Raw genomic sequence first — 19,554 nt, forward strand, 5'->3', positions numbered from 1 at the left:
ATAGAAAAACAACAGCACCAAAAACAAAAGAAATTGTATAGTTCAATCAGCATCTATACTCCACAGTTCTTTTTTTTTTTCCTGGATTTGGAGATCCTCTTCCATCATAAGTCCCCTGGAACTCTTCTGTACCATTGCATTGGTAGGTCAACACACAATGTTGATGATACTGTGTACAATGTTCTTCTGGTTCTGCTCATCTCACTCATCATTAGCCCACGCAAGACCCTCCAGGTTTCTCTGAACTCCTGCTCATCGTTTCTTACAGCACAATAGTATTCCATTACATTCATATACCACAACTTGTCCAGCCATTCCCTAATTGATGGGCATCCCCTCAACTTCCAATTCCTTGCCACCACATAGAGAGCAGCTATGAATGTACAAAAATATTTATAGCTACTCTTTATGTGGTGGCAAGGAAGTGGGGGTACTTTTTTTTTTTACAGGGCAATGGGGGTTAAGTGATTTGTCCAGGATCACACAGCTAGTAAGTGTTAAGTGTCTGAGGCCAGATTTGAACTCAAGTCCTCCTGAATCCAGGGCTGGTGCTTTATCCACTGCGCCACCTAGCTACCCCCAGTGGGGGTACTTTTAAGAAGATTTTGGTTAAGTGCATTCTTTTTTTTTTTTTTTTTAAAGTGAGGCAATGGGGGTTAAGTGACTTGCCCAGGGTCACACAGCTAGTAAATGTTAAGTGTCTGAGGCCGGATTTGAACTCAGGTACTCCTGACTCCAGGGCCGGTGCTCTATCCACTGCTCCATCTAGCTGCCCCTGTTAAGTGCATTCTTAAGAGGGTCACCCTAATGGGGAAAGGTCCAGAGGCCAAGTTATAGAAGGATCAGTTGAAAAACAGAATGGAGGGGGCAGTTAGGTGGCACAGTAGAGTACTGGCCCTGGAGTCAGGAGGATCTGAGTTCAAACCTAACCTCAGATACTTACTAGCTGTGTGACCCTGGGCAAGTCACTTAACCCTGATTGCCTCAAAAACAAAACAAAAAAGAAAAAAATAAATGAAAAATGGGATGGTTAGCTTGTAGATGAAGAGACTGGTGGGGAGCTAGTTTCAGGAAGACAGATCGAACTTTCTTCTTCAGGAAAAATTGACTAATAACTAGAACTCTCCTAAAATGGGATAGGCTGGAGGAAGAAGTGAGCGGTGGTCTTCAAGCAGAGATTGGATGACCACTTGTCTGAGATGTTGTTTTATTTTCTCAATTACATATAAACAAAAAATTTTAACATTTGTCTCTTTTTTAAATGCTGAGTTCTATATTCTCCTTTCCCCTTCCTTCAGAAGGCAAGCAATTTGATATAGATTATACATATGCAGTCATGAAAACATTTCTATATTAGCCATATTGAAAAAGAACACAATGACAAAAAACACCAATATTTTTTTTTTTTTTAGTGAGGCAATTGGGGTTAAGTGACTTGCCCAGGGTCACACAGCTAGTAAGTGTCAAGTGTCTGAGGCCAGATTTGAACTCAGGTACTCCTGACTCCAGGGCCGGTGCTCTATCCACTGCACCACCTAGCTGGCCCGCCAAAACATATTTTAAAAAATTTATTAGGGGCAGCTAGGTAGCGCAGTGGATAGAGCACCGGCCCTGGAGTCAGGAGTACAGTACCTGAGTTCAAATCCGGCCTCAGACACTTGACACTAGCTGTGTGACCCTGGGCAAATCACTTAACCCCCATTGCCCCACCAAAATATAAATATATATATATATATATATATATATGTTTTGGTCTTTGTTCAGACTCGGTCAGTTCTTTCTCTGGAGGTAAAGAGCATTTTTCATCATAAGTCCTTCAGAATTGTTTTGGATCGTTGTATTGCTGAGAATAGCTAAGTCATTCACAGTTGATCATCATACAGTGTTGCTGCTAGAATGTTTTTCTGCTTCTTCTCATTTCACTTTGCATTAATTCATGTAAGTCTTTTCATGTGTCTCTGAAAACATTCTGCTTGTCATTTCTTATATCATAAGAAAAACTCCATCACAATCATATGCCACAACTTGTTCAGCCATTCCCCAATTGGTGAGTATCCTCTAAATTTCCAGTTCTTTGCCACCACAAAAAGAGCTGTGATAAACATTTTTGTACATATTGGTCCTTTTCCTTTTTTTCTTTGATCTCTTTGGGATATAGACCTATTGCTGGGTCAAAGGGTCTGCACAGTTTTATAGCCCTTTCGGCACAGTTCCAAATTGCTCTCCAGAATGGTTGGATCAGTTCACACCTTCATCAACAGAACATTAGTGTTCCAATTTTTCCTATCCCCTCCAACATTTGACCTTTTCCTTTTTTGTCATATTCACCAATCTGATAGATGTAAGGCGATACCTCAGAGTTGTGTTAATTTGCATTTCTCTTATCAAAAGTGATTTAAAGCATTTTTTCATACAATAGATTGCTTTGACTTCTGGAAACTTCCTGTTCATATCCTTTGACCATTTATCATATGGAGAATGACTCATACTGTAAATTTGTTTCAGTTCTCTATATATTTGAGAAAGGAGGCCTTTATCAGAGAAACTTGTTGCAAAAAAAATTTCCCCAGTTTCCTGCTTTCCTTGTAATCTTGGCAGCATTGGTTTTGTTTGTGCAAGAACTTTTAAATTTATTGTAATCAAAGTTATCCATTTTACATCCCATGAGTCTCTTTCTTGTTTGTTCATAAATTCTTCCCTTATCCATAGATCTGACAGGTAAATTTTTCCATCCTCCCCTAACTTGTTTATTTTTTGTTTGTTTTTTGTTTTGTTTTAGTGAGGCAATTGGGGTTAAGTGACTTGCCCAGGGTCACACAGCTGGTAAGTGTTAAGTGTCTGAGGTCGGATTTGAACTCAGGTCCTCCTGACTCCAGGGCCGGTGCTCTATCCACTGCACCATCTAGCTGCCCCCCCTAACTTGTTTATGATATTATTCTCGATGTCTAAATCATCTACCCATTTTTACCTAACCTTGTATGATCTGAGATGTTGGTCCATAGCTAGTTTCTGCCAAAATATTTTCCAGTTTTCTCAGCAATTTGTGACACTAGCTGTGTGACCTTGGGCAAGTCACTTAACCCTCATTGCCCTGCAAAACAAAACAAAGAAAAGTAAAGAATCCAGTTGAGAGCAGAGTGGTCCTGATGTCCCCTGCCTTGGTATGACTCCCAAAAGCTTGGATTTTTGATTTGTCGAATACTAAATTGCTATGATCCTTTATTATTGCATATTGTGTACCTAATCTATTCTACTTATCCACTATTCTATTTCTTAGCTGATTGTTTTGGTTGTTTTGATGATTGCTGCTTTGTAATATAGTTTGAGATCTGGTACTACTGAGCCACCTTCCTTCACATTGTTTCCCAATAATTCCCTTGATGTTTTTGACCTTTTATTCTTTTTTTTTCTAGCTCTATAAAATAATTTTTGGTAGTTTGATTGGCATGACACTGAGTAAGTAAATCAACTTAGAATTATCATCTTTGTTATATTGGCTCATCTTAACCCATGAGCAATTGGTATTTCTCCAATTGTTTAAACATGACTTTATTTGTGTAAAAAGTATTTTGTAATTGTGTTATATAGTTCCTGGTTTTGTCTTAGCAGGTAGTCTTCCAAGTATTTTATATTGTCTACATTTATTTGAAATGGAATTTCTCTATCTCTTGCTGGTGGACTTTGTTGGTATTATATCGAAATGCTGATGATTTAGATGAGTTTATTTTATATCCGTTGACTTTGCTCAATCTGTTAATTATTGCAACTTGTTGTTTTTTTGGTTTTTTTTTTTAAAGTGAGGCAATTGGGGGGCAGCTAGGTGGCACAGTGGATAGAGCACCGGCCCTGGAGTCAGGAGGACCTGAGTTCAAATCCAGCCTCAGACACTTGACACTTACTAGCTGTGTGACCTTGGGCAAGTCACCTAACCCCAATTGCCTCACTTTATTTTATTTTATTTTTTTGGTGAGGCAATTGGGGTTAGGTGACTTGCCCAAGGTCACACAGCTAGTAAGTGTCAAGTGTCTGAGGCTGGATTTGAACTCAGGTCCTCCTGACTCCAGGGCTGGTGCGCTATCTACTGTGCTACCTAGCTGCCTGCAACTTGTTTTTTAATTGATTCTCTAGGATTCTCTAAGTATACTGACATATCACCTAGTAGTAGTAGTTTTGTTTCTTCATTGTTTATTCTAATTCCTTCCATTTCTTTTTCTTTTATTGCCACAGCTAGCATTTCTAGAAGAATACTATTCAGTATTATGCAATAATAGTGATAATGAGCATCCTTGCTTCACCCCTGATCTTATCAGGAAGGTTTCTGGCTTATCCCTGTTATAGATAATGCTTGTCAATGGTTTTAGATAGGTACTACTTATTTTTTTAAAAGTTTCATTTATTCTGTTTTGATTACATTTTGGGGGTCGGGTCAATGAGGGCTAAGTGACTTGCCCAAGGTCACACAGCTAGTAAGTGTCAAGTGTCTGAGGTCGGATTTGAACTCAGGTCCTCCTGAATCCAAAGCCAGTACTTTATCCACTGCGCCACCTAGCTGCTCTGCTTCATTTATTCTGTCTGGGATATTATAAAGGGGACATTCCTGATTTGTACAAGTTGGATGAGATACCCTGGGAGGGTCTTTAGAGGTCTGAGATTCTGTGTTTAGTAATGCTTCTCCTTCTCCCTCCTTGGCCTCAGGGAAGCTCCTGCTCTTTTCTGGTTTCAGGACCAATGAGTCTCCCCTGCCTTCTTTCTGACTCTGTAAAATTAGTCACCTGGGATAAATCTTTTGGACCCACTGCCCTTCGGTAATTACAAAAGCTTCTATTTACATGGTGTTTTAAAGTTGTAAGAGACCCCTTTCTCTCTCTCTCTCTCTCTCTCTCTCTCTCTCTCTCTCTCTCTCTTTTTGTGGGGCAATGAGGGTTAAATGACTTGCCCAGGGTCACACAGCTAGTAAGTGTTAAGTGTCTGAGGTCAGATTTGAACTCAGGTCTTCCTGAATCTAGGGCTGGTACTTTATCCACTATGCCACCTAGCTGCCCCAAACCCCTTTCTCCTAGCAGCACCAAAAAGCACAAATACAGGGGGCAGCTAGGTGGCTCAGTGGATAAAACACCAGCCCTGGATTCAGAAGGACCTGAGTTCAAATCCGACCTCAGACACTTGACACTTACTAGCTGTGTGACCTTGGGCAAGTCACTTACCCCTCATTGCCCCCCCCCCCAAAAAAAGAGCTCACAAATGCAAATATCAGCCCCATTTTACAGATAAGAAAATTGAGGTTCAGAAAGACATGACTTGCTAGTGAATGGCAGAGCTGGGACATATTCAAGTTGGTTCTGATCTCAGGACTGTTTGTACCATTCTATTCCCTTCTACCCCCCACCCCCACCCTATGTTTGGCTCAAGGGAGAAAGCCACCTGTGCAGGAAGAAGGCTTCCTAGTTCTATTTTCTACCCCTATAGACAAGATTCCCCCTTCCCCAAATAAACCCTCCAAGGTTCCCCCGAGATTCATATGAAGGGGTTGACTGGCCCCTTGGCCTCCTCCCTAAGATGGGTGCTCCCATGGCTCAGATCCCTCTCCTGCTGGGTGTAGGGGGAGAGCATCTGGGGAGCCCAAGACCTGGGGGCTTGGGGGAGGGGCAGGGGGATGACAGGAAGTAGGAGAATGACAAAGGTGTTGATGGCAGTTTGCGGGTCCCAGGTGGGAGGATAGAGCCTGGGCAAGGGAGGGGGCCATGGGGAGGAGGCATCTGACACAAAAATGAAATGGGTCAGGGAGTCCCAAGGCTCTTCCTGGCTTTTCCCAGTACTTGTATTGGAACTGAGCAACCTGGTTGTCTGTGGCTGGATAGTAATCTTTAATGATGACATGGAAATATGACCCACTCTCCTCTCTCTCCCCTTCCCTCACCCCTCCCCCTCTGCCCCCTATCCACTCCCCCCCCATCCTTTCTTCTCAGCAGGGACCATGGGCTGCAGCTGCAGCTCCAGCCTGGATGAGGACTGGATGGAAAATATTGACGTGTGTGAACGATGCCACTATCCTATTGTGCCATTGGATGCCAAGGGCACGGTGAGCCTGCAGGAGACTCAGGGGAGAGGGTGAAATCCCCCCCCCAAAACTTGAAGTGACCTTAGAGATCGGCTGGTTCCTAGTTCTGTAGAAAAAGACATTGAACTTCAGAAAAGGGAAAGGGTTTTCCCAACATTTCACAGCAAGTCAAGGATAGGGTGGGAACTAGCACTCAGACCTCCTTCCTCCTACTCTGGGCTGCTCTTTCAAAGGAGGGAAGACTAGGTGGGGACCCAGGGGCTAGGAGCTATTGTTGCCTCTCCCCCACCCCAAGCCTTACCTGCTTGATTGTCTGTTCCCCCAGCTCCCAATGAGGAATGGTTCTGATGTACGGGATCCCTTGGTCACCTATGAAGGTTTGAACCCACCCGTGTCTCCGTTACAAGGTACCTTACATCACCGCTGGGGTTCCTGGGTGTGTATGGAGGGAGGAGGGCTAGGAGACATTGGGACATGGGCAGCCCAGATACCTCTAACTCATTCACAGAGACACAGATTCTGGTATACTCTCTCTCCAGGTCTTGGTTCATTTAACCGGATGCCTCTTTTTCTACCCTCTTCTCTCAAGGGTTTCTAGTACTCCTTAATCTGTCTTTGATTCTCCCCTGCTATCTGTCCCTGCCTCTGTTCCTCACTTATGGATCTGATCTTCACAGACAATCTGTTCATCGCCCTGCACAGTTACAAGCCCTCCCATGATGGGGACCTGGGCTTTGAGAAGGGGGAGCAACTGAGGATCCTGGAGCAGTGAGTCTTCCCTAGTCCCTTGGGCCAGGCAGAGGGGCAGAGACCTAGATCTCCATCCACCCAGGGGCCAGGCTGAGGGTGGAGTCAGATCTTAGCACACAGTGCTTGGGATGGTCTATAGGAATTAATTGGGTCCCTTCTTCCACCCACAGGAATGGAGAATGGTGGAAGGCACAGTCCCTGACCACCGGCCAGGAGGGCTATATCCCCTTCAACTTTGTGGCCAAAGCGAACAGCCTAGAGCCTGAGCCGTGAGTACCAGGCAGGGAGGGATGGGCAAGAAATGGAGTCACCCAGGGAGATTGGAAGGACACAGAAATTCCAAGCATTCATAGCCCTGTACATTGTGTCTCTGGCAGTCCACATCAGCTGCTAAGGGCACGTCTCAGACTTTAGCTTTGGCATCTAGAGCTTTCTCCTTTCTAAACCTTCCCTGATCCACATCACTCAGCCCTGTGGTTATCCTGGCCCCTGACCTTTCCTGCCTCCCTGAATCCCAGAGCAGGAAGGCACTTCTAATGTGACCCTGCCTTTCCACAGAGAAGCAGATGGAGGCCCAGGGTGGGTAAGAGACTTACAGTCATATCGGTCATGTCAGGGGTGGGATTTGAACCCAGAATCTCTAACTCTGATTTCAGTGTTCTTCCCAGAACCTAGTTCCCTTTTCCCGTCAATACCACCATCACTGGATAACTAAATCTGGCTCCTCTCCCTCTGCTCATTCTCCTTTCTGAGCAGACCAATTTTCTAGGGTTAACCAGGCAAAAGAGTAAACAAATAACCAGAACAGGGCTTCTAGATATCCACAGTAAAGGTAATAGAGGGGCAGCTAGGTGGCACAGTGGATAGAGCACTGGCTCTGGAGTCAGGAGGACCTGAGTTCAGATGTGACCTCAGACAACACTTACTAGCTGTGTGACCCTGGGCAAGTCACTTAACCCCAATTGCCTCACAAAAAAAAAAAAAAAAGGTAATAGAAACTCTAGATAATCAGGAGATGGCACAATGGCACAGAGCTCCAGAAGTTCTAACAATTCAATTCAGTCAATATTTATTAAATGCCTACCAGGTGCCAGGAGTTGTTCGAGATCCTAGGATTTTGGGGGGGATAGGGCAGTGAGGGTTAAGTGACTTGCCCAGGGTCACACAGCTAGTGTCAAGTGTCTGAAGCTGGATTTGAACTCAAGTCCTCCTGAATCCAAGACCAGTGCTTTATCCACTGCACCACCTAGCTGCCCCTGATCCTAGGAATTTAAAGACAAAAATAAGACAGTTCCAGCCCTCAAGAAGCTTACATTTTATTTGAAATGAGTGCTAGATTTAGATCTAGGTTCTAGTTCTGTCACTTTACCAACTAGATGACTTTTTAAAAAATTAATATTTTATTTACCCCCAATTACATGTAAAGACAATTTTAACATTCTTTTTATTTTTTTTCCAAATTTTGAGTTCCAAATCTCTCCTTTTCCCCACCTCCCATTGAGAAGGCAAGCCATTGGACATAGGTTATACATGTGTCAACTAGATGACTTTGGACAGGTCCCTTCTCTTTTTTTTTTCTCCTCTGTAAAACAAGAAGGTTGGATTAGATACTCGGAGTCCCTTCCAGCTCTAACAGTCCGGGGAAAAAACTTGAACCCTGGTGGAGTACCAGAATTCCTGAAAAAATTTTCCCAAGCTCAGCTTGGCCCTCCAGCCTTTGATTTCAGCAGACTGGAGGTGACATTGGGTTGTTTTCTACCCTAACTCCCAGCTCACTCCCAGAGTTCCCTAAATGATGACATTCTTTGGGCACCACAAAGGGAGACTCTGGTGTGGGAGGGGAGACTCTTTTGAGAACTAGGGGGGAAAGATTTGACTGGGCCTCGGTACAGTTGGTTTTTCAAGGACCTGAGCCGGAAGGATGCTGAGAGACAACTTTTAGCCCCTGGAAACACCCATGGATCCTTCCTGATCAGAGAAAGTGAGACCACTGCAGGTGAGTGGATATGGGGGCCTCAGTGGAAGGGAAATCAAAGAGTCAATAATGTGGGAGAGGAAAGCATGGTGGGGTTCAGAGCCTGAATCATAGAATCCCAACAGAATCAGAGAATTCCTCAAAGGACATTTTAATCAACCCATACCTGGAAAGGAATTCTCACTATAATATACCTAATGATAATATATTCACTATCATATACCCAATATATACAAAAGGCCCTCAGCCTATGTTTGAAGACTTCCAAAGAGGGTGAACCCCCCCACCTCCAGAGATGGAACCCATTTTACTTTTGTTGTTGTTCAGTCATTTTCTAGCCATGTCTAGTTCTCTGTGACCCCATTTGGGGTTTTCTGGGTGGAGATCCTGGAGGAGTTTGCTATTTCCTTCTCCAGTTCATTTTACAGTTGAGGAAACTGAGGTAAACAGGGTAAATGACTTGCCCAGGGTTACACAGCTAGTAAGTGTCTGAGGCTGGATTGGAATTCTGGAAGATGAATCTTCCTGACTCCAGGCCCAACCTTCTATCCACTATGCCACTTCACTTTAAGATAGCCCTAATTATTAGGAAGTTTCTCCTAAATTTTTCTCTTTGTAACTTTTGCCCACTGTTCCTGCCAAATGGAACAAATCTAATCTCTCCCCGACATGGCAATCCTTCATATACTTGAACACAGCCATCAAGTCCCTTCCTGAGTCTTCTCCAGCCTAAATATGCCAGATTCCTTCATCTAAGCTTCATATATCAGGGACTCAAGGCTCTTCATCATCCTGACTGGTCACCCTCTAGATTGTTCCTAAAACATGGTGTCCAGAACTGAACATCATCTTAGATATGGTCTGAGGGCAGAGTACAGAAAGAAAACCACCTCCTTATTCTTCAAATGCAGCCCAAGATCATATTAATTTTTCCGGATTCCTTATCATACTGTTGACTCAGTATATCACTTGTAGTCCACTAAAACCGCCAGATCTTTTTCAAACTGTTGTTTAATCGTGTTTCCTCTGTCTTATACTTGTAAATTGATTTTTTTAACCCAAGTGTAAGACTTTACATTTATCTGCATTGAATTTTATCTGATTAGCTTTAGCCCAATGCTCTAGACTCTGAAGATCTTTTTGGACCATAACTCCATCATCTAGTGTGTTGGTCATCCCTTCTAGCTTTGGACAACCTGTTGGGGGGGTGGGAGGTTGGAGGTGGGAGGAGGCATGTGAATGTCTCCTGACCTTGATTGTCCCCATTCCCTGCAGGCTCCTTCTCACTGTCTGTGAGAGACTTTGACCAGAACCAGGGGGAGGTGGTGAAACATTACAAGATCCGAAACCTGGACAATGGAGGCTTCTACATATCCCCCCGAATCACCTTTCCTAATCTGCATGAACTTGTCCAGCATTACTCCAGTGAGCCCTGGCCTCAGGCCCAAATTCCCCAGTCCCCAACCCATTTCGTTCCTTAGCCTCAGATCTCCAGTCCCAACCTACCTGATCCCTCTGTTCCACACCCCCAACTCATCCAGAGCCCCTTGCCCAAACTCCTAGCCTTCAGTTTCAAATCCCAAGTGCATCCTTGGCTTCCCTAAACTCACCAAGGCAGGGTCTTCGGCTCCAAGTCCCTGACTACAGGGCCCCACCAAATGTCTACCACCTATGTCTCTCCAAATGCCACACTCACCTCCATTCTCAACCTTTTAGCTTCTGTTAAACCCCATTCTCAAATCCCCTAAACCCACAGCTCTAACTAAGGGGCCTAAATCAACCTTCCCCCCTCCCGAAAGCCTCCCGCCAGCTAACTCCTCTTGGAGTCATTAGCCTATGACAAACTCAAAGGCAGAGATTTTTCCACAGTCCTTATCCCTATTCCCCATCCCCTTGGGGAGGGAGGTGTTGGATGTTCAAGGCTTCCTCTGACCCAAGCACCCCTTTGGGCCCACAGAAGCCTCAGATGGGCTATGCACTCGACTGAGCCGGCCCTGCCAGACCCAAAAACCACAGAAGCCCTGGTGGGAAGATGAGTGGGAGGTTCCCCGTGAGACGCTGAAACTGGTGGAGAGACTGGGAGCTGGCCAATTTGGGGAGGTCTGGATGGGTAAGTGAGGGCTAGTAGCCCCATGAAACATGGCCCAAAGATAGAGGGCTGGGAGCAGGCTACTGGCCTGCCCGTTGGGTCCTGCAACCCCAAAGGCTCCCTGCTATGCCTCAGTTTCCTTGAGTGATCCAATGCATTAGCAAAGGATTTGCAGAGTATTTAAAGAACTAAATCAGTACCAACTGTAATTCTTGTTACCTAAGGAACAGAGTGGAGGCCCAGGTCTGAGCATCTCAACTGTGACCATAGCAGGGCCTGACTCAAGAAACATCTGCCAGGAGAAAGAAGGAATGACTTTTCCCCTCCTCCTTCCTCTAACAAATACATAGTCACGCAGGCACTTGGGGTGGCTCCCTTGCCAAACAGGTGCCTGGGAATCACTTCTCCCCTACCACAGGGTACTACAATGGGCACACCAAGGTTGCAGTGAAAAGCCTGAAAGCGGGTAGCATGTCCCCTGATGCCTTCCTGGCTGAGGCCAACCTGATGAAACAGTTGCAGCATCAGCGGCTGGTACGCCTTTATGCGGTGGTCACGCAGGAACCCATCTACATCATCACTGAATACATGGAGAATGGTGGGTGCTCTGATGGGACCCGCCACCCCTTCATAGTGCCCTGGAGCTGCCCCTCTTAGCCAGTTCCCAGGCCCCCACCCAAAGCACGCCCGAGAAACTTCACCCTCCCCTACCCGAGGGACTGGAAGAGGTCTTAGATCCCCATGAACCCCATGCTTAGCATCATAGAATCTCAAAGGCAGGAAGGCCCCCTAAGGGTAGCTGGCCTAACCCCAAACTAAACTGGAATCTTCTCTGCATCCTCTCTGACAAGTGGTCTTCCTGACTTAGTTTACTGGTTACCTCTGGGGCTGAGGAACTGAGGAACCCCCAAAGGCCTTTTGGTACTGTGACCAAACACCTAGACCAGGCTGGAAGCTGCAGAGAAATGGCTGAAAGATGGGGAACGGGTACAAGACTTTCTTTCAGAACATGCAGTTCTAGGTTCTCCAAAGAGTCTTTTACTCTGGTGGAGGGGTGGGGAGGGGAGAACCCAGAAACACAGAAAGGGAAGAAGTCATAGAGCATGGGTCACAGACCTAAACATAGCCACAGAGCCTTGGTCAGCAGCACCAGGCTTGGGCCTCAGGCCCCTCTCAGGCCTTGACCCAAAGGGCTCTCTTCCTGTCCTTGAGTAATTCCCCTTTCCAACGGGAGGAGTAGAAACATCCTGCCCTTCCCTCTACCCAGTAACTGGCAAAGAATCTGACTTGGAAAAAGAAAATGTGGCCTTCTGAGCCAAGGTTGGGTATCCTAAGGGCAGACTAGTAAAGGTGTATATGGGATAGTGGTAAGAGCCCTGGGCTGGATCAAGGGCCCGGGGTCTTAGTTTCAGTTCAGTCAGCCGCCCTATTTGGCAGTGAGCAAATCAGCATTCTAAGATCCTTTCTAGTGCTGGAAGTTTCCCCACCTGCAAAGTGAGGCAGTTTGTCCAGCTATTCTTTAAGGTCCTTTCCAACTCTGCCATCCTATATTTCAAGGTCCTCCTAACTCTGACATTCTATATTTCAAGGTCACTCACAGCTCTAATAGTCTATGTTCTGTAGGCTGAGGTCTTTTCCAGTTCTGACATTTTGTGTTCTATGCTCTAAGGTCCCTCCCATTTCTGACTGTGTAAAATCCTATCTGGCTCTTGACATTCCAAGGTCCCCACCTTGGCTCTGATATATATGTCATTGTTCAGTCATGTTCAGTGACCCCATTTGGGGTTTTCTCAGCAAAGATACTAGAGTGGTTTGCCATTTCCTTCTCCAGCTCATTTTTACAGATGAGGAAACTGAGGCAAACAGAGTTAGTGACTTGCCCAGGGTCACACAGCTACTGAGTGAGGCTGTATTTGAACTCAGGAAGATGAAGTCTCCTGACTCCATGACTGGTGCTCTGTGCACCATGGTGCCACCTAGCAGTCCTTCATATTATATGCTCTGAAATTATTTCCAGCTTTGACATTCTATATTTCAAGGTCTTTCCCAACTGTGATATTTTATGTATTTTGTTCAAAAGTTTTCCCTACCAGCTCTGAGATTATATGTTCTGTGGTTCCTCCCAGCTCTGACATTCTGGGATCCTCCTAGCTTTGACATCTATGTTTTAAGTTGCCTCCCAGTTCTGGGATTTTGTCTGCTATTTTCTATGATTTTTTCCCCACCTTTAATATTTATTTTCTACCTTCTTAGTTCCCTCTCTTTAACTTGGACATTTTGTGTTCCAAGATCCTTTCTTCTAAGACCCTTTCTAACTCTATTCTCTACTCTCTGTGTTCTAAGGTATCTTCCAAAGCTGAAATTCTATGTTCTGAGGTCTTTTCTAGCTCTAATAATCTGCATTCTAAGCCCCACCCTCCAGCTTTGAGACCCTGATTCTTTTTTTTTTTTTTTTTTGGTGAGGCAATTGGGGTTAAGTGACTTGCTTAGGGTCACACAGCTAGTAAGTGTTAAGTGTCTGAGGCTGGATTTGAACTCAGGTCCTCCTGACTTAAGGGCTGGTGCTCTATCCACTGTGCCATCTAGCTGCCCCTGAGACCCTGATTCTAAAGGATGGCACCGAGAAATAGGTGCCTATGCTTACAGTGGCCCAAACACACTGCTCCCTCCCCATGGAACCTGAATGTGGTTCCTCTGGGCTTCTGATCTCCCTATCATTTCTATCTTTTTCTGATATCTTCCTCTCTACTCCTCATGCCTCAGGTACTAATTAAGCATATGAGACCCAGTTCAGACACTAGACTTAATATCAGGGTATTTTGGGGTCTCTATGTTGAGATGGAGGAAATTGTGGGGAATAACAGAGTAGAGGAGTTGGTGGGTCAGAATTCTGATAGAGACTGAAGTTCCTTCTCCTAAAAGAGTTTCTGCATAAGTTAGAATCAGTTCTACCCTCACCTGAGTACTCTGACCCACAGGGAGCCTGGTAGACTTCCTCAAAACGACAACAGGGGTCAAACTAACCATCCACAAATTGCTGGATATGGCTGCCCAGGTGAGAGTGGGGCAGGGTTTGTGGGGGGCAGGGGAGAGAGGGTGGAATGTCAAGTGGCTTGGGAATGGACTTTGGGAAAGGGACAGGGACGGAAGGGACCCCAGACTGCTGACCTTTCTCCTTCGCTGAGTCCTCAGATTGCAGAGGGCATGGCTTTCATCGAGGAGCGGAATTACATCCACCGTGACCTTAGGGCAGCCAACATCCTAGTATCGGACACACTGAACTGTAAGATTGCTGACTTTGGGTTGGCCCGGCTAATCGAGGACAATGAGTACACAGCCAGGGAGGGTGAGTATGTGTGTGGTGGGAGTGGGGTGGTAATAGGGGCATAGCATGAGAGGGAAAGTGAGGGGGACAAATGACTGGAGAACACAGTTCAAGGAGCCAGAAGGCCTTGTGACTGGAGGAGACTCACAGGGGACATGGATTGGAGAGAGGGAACCACAAAATTGGCTCATGTCTGGATAAGGGGGATCATATCTGGGGAAGACATAGCTCTGAAAGGGATGTCACATGTCAGGGGAGCTGGGGGACATCCAGCTAAACGAACCATGACTGGAGGAGGGATATGGAGCATAACTGGGAGGTGAACCATAGCTAAGGACAGATAAGGCTCGGGAGGGATGGGTGGGGGACACAGAAATATAGCAAAGTCACAGCTAAAGAACCACCACCCTATTGGTGGGAAAAGGGCTGAGTAATAGATTCCTCCATCCCATTGAAGGAGTGGGGAAGGAAATGTTGGGATTCCATGGACCCAGGTAATTCTTCATTTCAGGAGCAAAATTCCCCATCAAGTGGACAGCTCCTGAGGCCATCAACTATGGGACATTTACCATCAAGTCAGATGTCTGGTCTTTTGGCATCCTGCTCACAGAAATCGTCACCTACGGGAGGATCCCCTACCCAGGTCAGAGTCAAGGTCCAGTAGGGACCTGAGGGGGTGGGGAGGAGGGAATAACATGAATGAGGATCCTTTATACTCATGAGGAAGCTTGAATGTCTGCAAGACCCCCTCTCCCTTAAAGCGAGCTCATAGGTGAGGCTCTTGGGGAGGCAGGGGAGGTGAGCCAGCTGGAAGGAAGCTCAGGATCCGCAGTGGCTCCAGCACCATAGTAAGAATCAAGGAAGTAGAGAGGACAAGGAACATCACACTGGGAATGAGGAAAGCACTATCGCAGTGAGCACAAGACTCAACTCCATTGCTTAATAGTTGTGTGAGTTTGGGAGAGCCATTAACTCCCTAAAGGGAAAGGGAGTTTATTAAGCACTTACTACAGTCAGACCTTATAAAGCTAAGCACTGCATAAATATTATCTCATTTGATCTTGACAACACTGGGATACTAAAACAATGTCCATTCTACTGAAGGGATAGAACAAGTTCACATGTAAGTGAATATACAGGATCTATTCAAAAGAGATCAACAGGAATTAGGTATGAGACTAAAGCCTGGGGAAATTAGGAAAAGTTCTGGTCAGTGATAGCACTTGAGGGGAGCCTTGAAGGGAGTTAGGGAATTATAATAAAAGGCAGAGGGAAGGAGAAAGAGTATTCCAGGCAAGGGGACCAGCTGTGCAAGTCATAACGCAGGAGATAGAATGTGCCATATGGGGAAGTGTAGGTGGGCCAATGTGGCTGGAGCCTAGACTATTTGAGAGGGCTTTGTGTGCAATCACCCTGCAAATAGTCTGGGTAGTAAAGGATTTTAATTGTCAAACAGACATTTGTATTTTATCCATGTGGTGATAGGGAGTCATAGAAAATTCTTGAGTAGGAGAGTCTTCTCAAAGTCAGATCTGTGCTTTAGAATACCCTTTGGGAGGGGCAGCTAGGTGGCGCAGTGGATAAAAAGAATACCCTTTGGGGTGTGTGGAAGTTGAAGTGAAGCAGATAGGACTTTTTTTTCCTTTGGGGTTCTCTCTAATCCAGATTAATCAAAGATCAAACTGTGGGGGAAACCTTAGGGAAATCAGCCTTCCCCATGAGAGCTCCCAGCTCCCTACTGGATCATCTATCCATTCCTCATCTCTGGACTCAGAAACTAAAGGCAGGGAGACCAATTAGGAGGTTATTGTGATAATTCAGGTGAGAGGTGATGAAAGTCTGAACTAGGGTGGTTGTGGTGTGAATGGAGATAAGGGGATGGATGCAATAGCTTGTAGGTAAAAATAAGATTCGGCAACTAATTCGATATGGATGAGCCGAGGATGAGTGAGTGAGAAGAGTTAAAGAAGACACCCCCATTCTCCACCTCCCAGCTTGTGACCTTGGGTGATTGGAAGGATGGCGGTGTCCTCCACAACTCTCATTTGGACTACCTGGTCTCCCTGTCTCCAGGCTCTTGATGAACTAATCCATCCTTTTTGTTGTTGGTTTTTAGACTCCATTTGGGGTTTTCTCAGCAGGGATCCTGGAGTGGTTTGCCATTCCCTTCTCTAGCTCATTTGACAGATGAGGAAATTGAGGCAAACAGGGTGAAGTGACTTGCCCAGGGTCACACAGCTAGGAAGTGTCTGAGGCCAGATCTGAACTCAGGAAGATGAGTCCTCCTGATTCCAAGCCGGGAGCTCTGTGCACTATGGCGCCCCCCTAGCTGCCCATAATCCATTCTCTGCACAACCACAAAAGTGATTTCCCTAAAGCAAAGCTCAGGTCTGACCATATCAACACACCTACCCACCTTACTAAACATCCTCGAATCTCTATTACCTCCAGGGTCATTTAAATCTCTTCACAGCCTGGCTCTGTCCCAGCTTCCCAGCCTTCTTATATATATATATTTTTTCCCCCATACATTCTTCTCCGTGCAACCATGCTGACTTGGTATACCCTGTATACCACACACACACACACACACACACACACACACACACACACGCACCTCCATCTTTCATCCTTTTCATTCACCTGAAACGGTTTTCTCCAAAGCTACCAACGGTATCTTAATTGGCAGACCCAATAGCCTCATTCTCCTAGTTGTTGGTGGCTGGAATGAAGGGTGTTAGTCTTGGAGGTAACTCAGTCCTGATCCAGTGCCACTTATCTCTTTAGGTCTATCTGTCCTTTGGTCTGGTTTCTCAAGGAGAAGGTTCTTTTGATTTACCCCCCAAATTTCTGGGGTACCCAGGGCCATTTAGATGAGGTACCCAGGCCCATAACAAAATGATTAACAAAGGGAAGGTACTAGAATTGAGAGGGTTTGGGAAAGGCTTCCTGTAGATGGGATTTTAGTTGGGACTTCAGGGAAGCCAGGAGGTGGCCATAAGGAGGAAGAGAATTCTAGGGATGGGGGCCAGCCAGAAATGATGCCCTGAGTTCAGAGATGGAGTGTCTTGTTCCCGAAATAGCCAGGATGTCAGTGTCACTGGATCAGAGTTTATGTTGGGAAGTAAGGTGTAAGAAGACTGGAAAGGTGGGCAGGTAGGTGGGGCAGTGGATAAAACACAGGCCCTGGATTCAGGAGTACCTGAGTTCAAATCTGGCCTCAGATACACTTACTAGCTGTGTGACCCTGGGCAAGTCACTTAACCCTCATTGCCCCACAAAAAAAAAGAAGAAGACTGGAAAAGTAGGGGAAGGATAGGTCATGAAGGGCTTTGAATGGCAAATAGAGTTATATATTTGATCCTAGTGATGACAGAGAACCACTGGTGTTTATTGGGGAGGGGGTTGTGTGACATGTGGTTAGACCTGTGATTTAGAAAAATCACCTTAGTGGATTGGGGTGTGCAGAGTCTTGAGGCAAGAAAACTCACCAGCAGTTTTTGCCATAAGTGAGGCATGAGGTAATGAAGGTGGTAGTGTCAGAGAAGAGAAGGGGGTGTATTCTAGAGATGCTTCAAACAGATTGGTTGTGGGGGGTGAGAGATACTACTACTAGTCAACTACTAGTTTGAGAGAGTAAGAGGATGGTGTTGTCCTCTATAGTAATAGGGAAGGTAGGGTGGGGGAAGGGATCATGAGGAAAGATGAGTTCAGTTTTGGATAGGCTGAATTTAAGATTCAGTTTGAGATGCCTAATAGGCAGTTGGAGATGTGAGACTGAAAGGCCAGAGGTAGAGGCAGGATGGATGGATAGATAGGTAGATAGATAGATAGATAGATAGATAGATAGATAGATAGATAGATAGATAGATAGATAGATAGATAGATAGATAGATAGATGGATATGATAGATAGATGGATAGATAGATAGAGGTGTGAATCATTAGCAAAGAGATGGTAATTCAATCTATTCCCTCTGATGAAATCATCCAGTGAAGTAATATTGAGGGGGAAGAGAAGAGGGCTAAGACAGAGGCACTCCTATGGGCATTAGAGGGTGTGATTTGGGAGAGGATTCGGCAAAGGAGACAGAGGAGAGAGGGAGATAGGGTATAGGAGGAGAACCAGGAGATCTTGGTGTCCAAAAAACCTAGAGAGATGAGAGTATCAAAGAGGAGAGAGTGAATGCAGCGTCAGAGGCTGCAGAGAGACCAAGGAGAATGAGGGTTGAGAGAAGGACATTGTGTTTGGCCACTAAGAGATCTTTAGTAAATTTGGAGAGAGCAGTGTTGGTGGAATGATGAGGTCAGAAGCTGGATTGTACGGGGGTGAAACTGAGAGGAGAGAAAGTAGAGGCACGTAATATATGGCCTATTTGAGGAGCTTAGCTGCAAAGGGCAGAGGAGATAATGGGGCTGTGGAATAGACAGATGGACCTAGTGAGGGTTTGGGGAGGATTTTGGGGGGGGGGCGGGGCAATGGGGGTTAAATGACTTGCCCAGGGTCACACAGCTAGTAAGTGTCAAGTGTCTGAGGTCAAATTTGAACTCAGGTACTCCTGAATCCAGGGCCGGTGCTTTATCCACTGCGCCACCTAGCTGCCCCCTGGGGAGAATTTTTTAAAAAAACTTTTGCCTTTGTATACCCAGATCTTAGCACAATACTTAGCACTTTGTAAGCACTTCATGAATTGAGAGGGAAGTGAGGAGGCAGGCTTAGTTTAAAGGGGAAATATAATGAGCTCTGTTGTGGACAGGTTGAGTTTAAGATGCCTATGATACACCTAGGTGTAAAGGTCTAGCAAGTAGCTTGGGAAAGAGCTGAGGGCTGGATATTAGGTTTCCTGAGTCTTCCGAAGATGGGTGATAGTGGAGTGCCAGAGAGCTGAGGGGATCACAGAGAATGAATGAATGAATGAATGAATGAATGAATGAATGAATGAATGAATGAATGAATGAAAAATTTGCATGTATTAAGGGTTTAGTAAGAAAGTACACAGCCCTGCTCTCTACTGGAAGAGGAGGGTAGGGCAGGAAAAGCAGAGAGAAAGATCAAGATTAAGAAAGGGATTGGAGAAATATTGTCAGGGGTAGCTAGGTGGTGCAGTGGATAGAGCACTGACCCTGGACTCAGGAGGACCTGAGTTCAAATGTGGCCTCAGACACCTAACAGTAGCTGTGTGACCCTGGGCAAGTCACTTAACCCCAATTGCCTCACCAAAAAAAAAAAAAAAAGAAAAAGAAATATTGTCAGGTTGCATAAGGGGAATGGGGTGATGGAAAAGAAAGAATTAAGATTACTTTGTGGTTTTCAGTCTTTCTGACTGGTAAGATTAGCAGCGTCATCCAGATATCGGC

The 19,554-nt window shown here is 45.5% G+C and overlaps 1 protein-coding gene across 3 annotated transcripts in view; it reads left to right on the forward strand.

Annotated features, from left to right (window-relative positions):
* The window catches only part of LCK (LCK proto-oncogene, Src family tyrosine kinase), a 30,163-nt gene that overhangs the window by 8,008 nt on the left and 2,601 nt on the right, over positions 1-19,554 (forward strand). The window contains exons 1-12 of one of the 3 annotated variants that reach the window (XM_043998500.1): positions 4,754-4,805; positions 5,967-6,079; positions 6,384-6,465; positions 6,736-6,826; positions 6,979-7,077; positions 8,701-8,804; positions 10,059-10,208; positions 10,741-10,893; positions 11,291-11,470; positions 13,851-13,927; positions 14,065-14,218; positions 14,709-14,840. In XM_043998500.1, the coding sequence (XP_043854435.1) occupies positions 5,975-6,079; positions 6,384-6,465; positions 6,736-6,826; positions 6,979-7,077; positions 8,701-8,804; positions 10,059-10,208; positions 10,741-10,893; positions 11,291-11,470; positions 13,851-13,927; positions 14,065-14,218; positions 14,709-14,840 (1,327 nt within the window). In that variant the 5' untranslated portion in view covers positions 4,754-4,805; positions 5,967-5,974. Of the gene's footprint in view, positions 1-4,753; positions 4,806-5,966; positions 6,080-6,383; positions 6,466-6,735; positions 6,827-6,978; positions 7,078-8,700; positions 8,805-10,058; positions 10,209-10,740; positions 10,894-11,290; positions 11,471-13,850; positions 13,928-14,064; positions 14,219-14,708; positions 14,841-19,554 lie in introns of those variants that run through there. The other 2 variants (XM_043998498.1, XM_043998499.1) reach the window with 2 other exon arrangements.

Source organism: Dromiciops gliroides, chromosome 3 (assembly GCF_019393635.1).
Source record: "Dromiciops gliroides isolate mDroGli1 chromosome 3, mDroGli1.pri, whole genome shotgun sequence".
Classification (NCBI taxonomy): domain Eukaryota; kingdom Metazoa; phylum Chordata; class Mammalia; order Microbiotheria; family Microbiotheriidae; genus Dromiciops; species Dromiciops gliroides.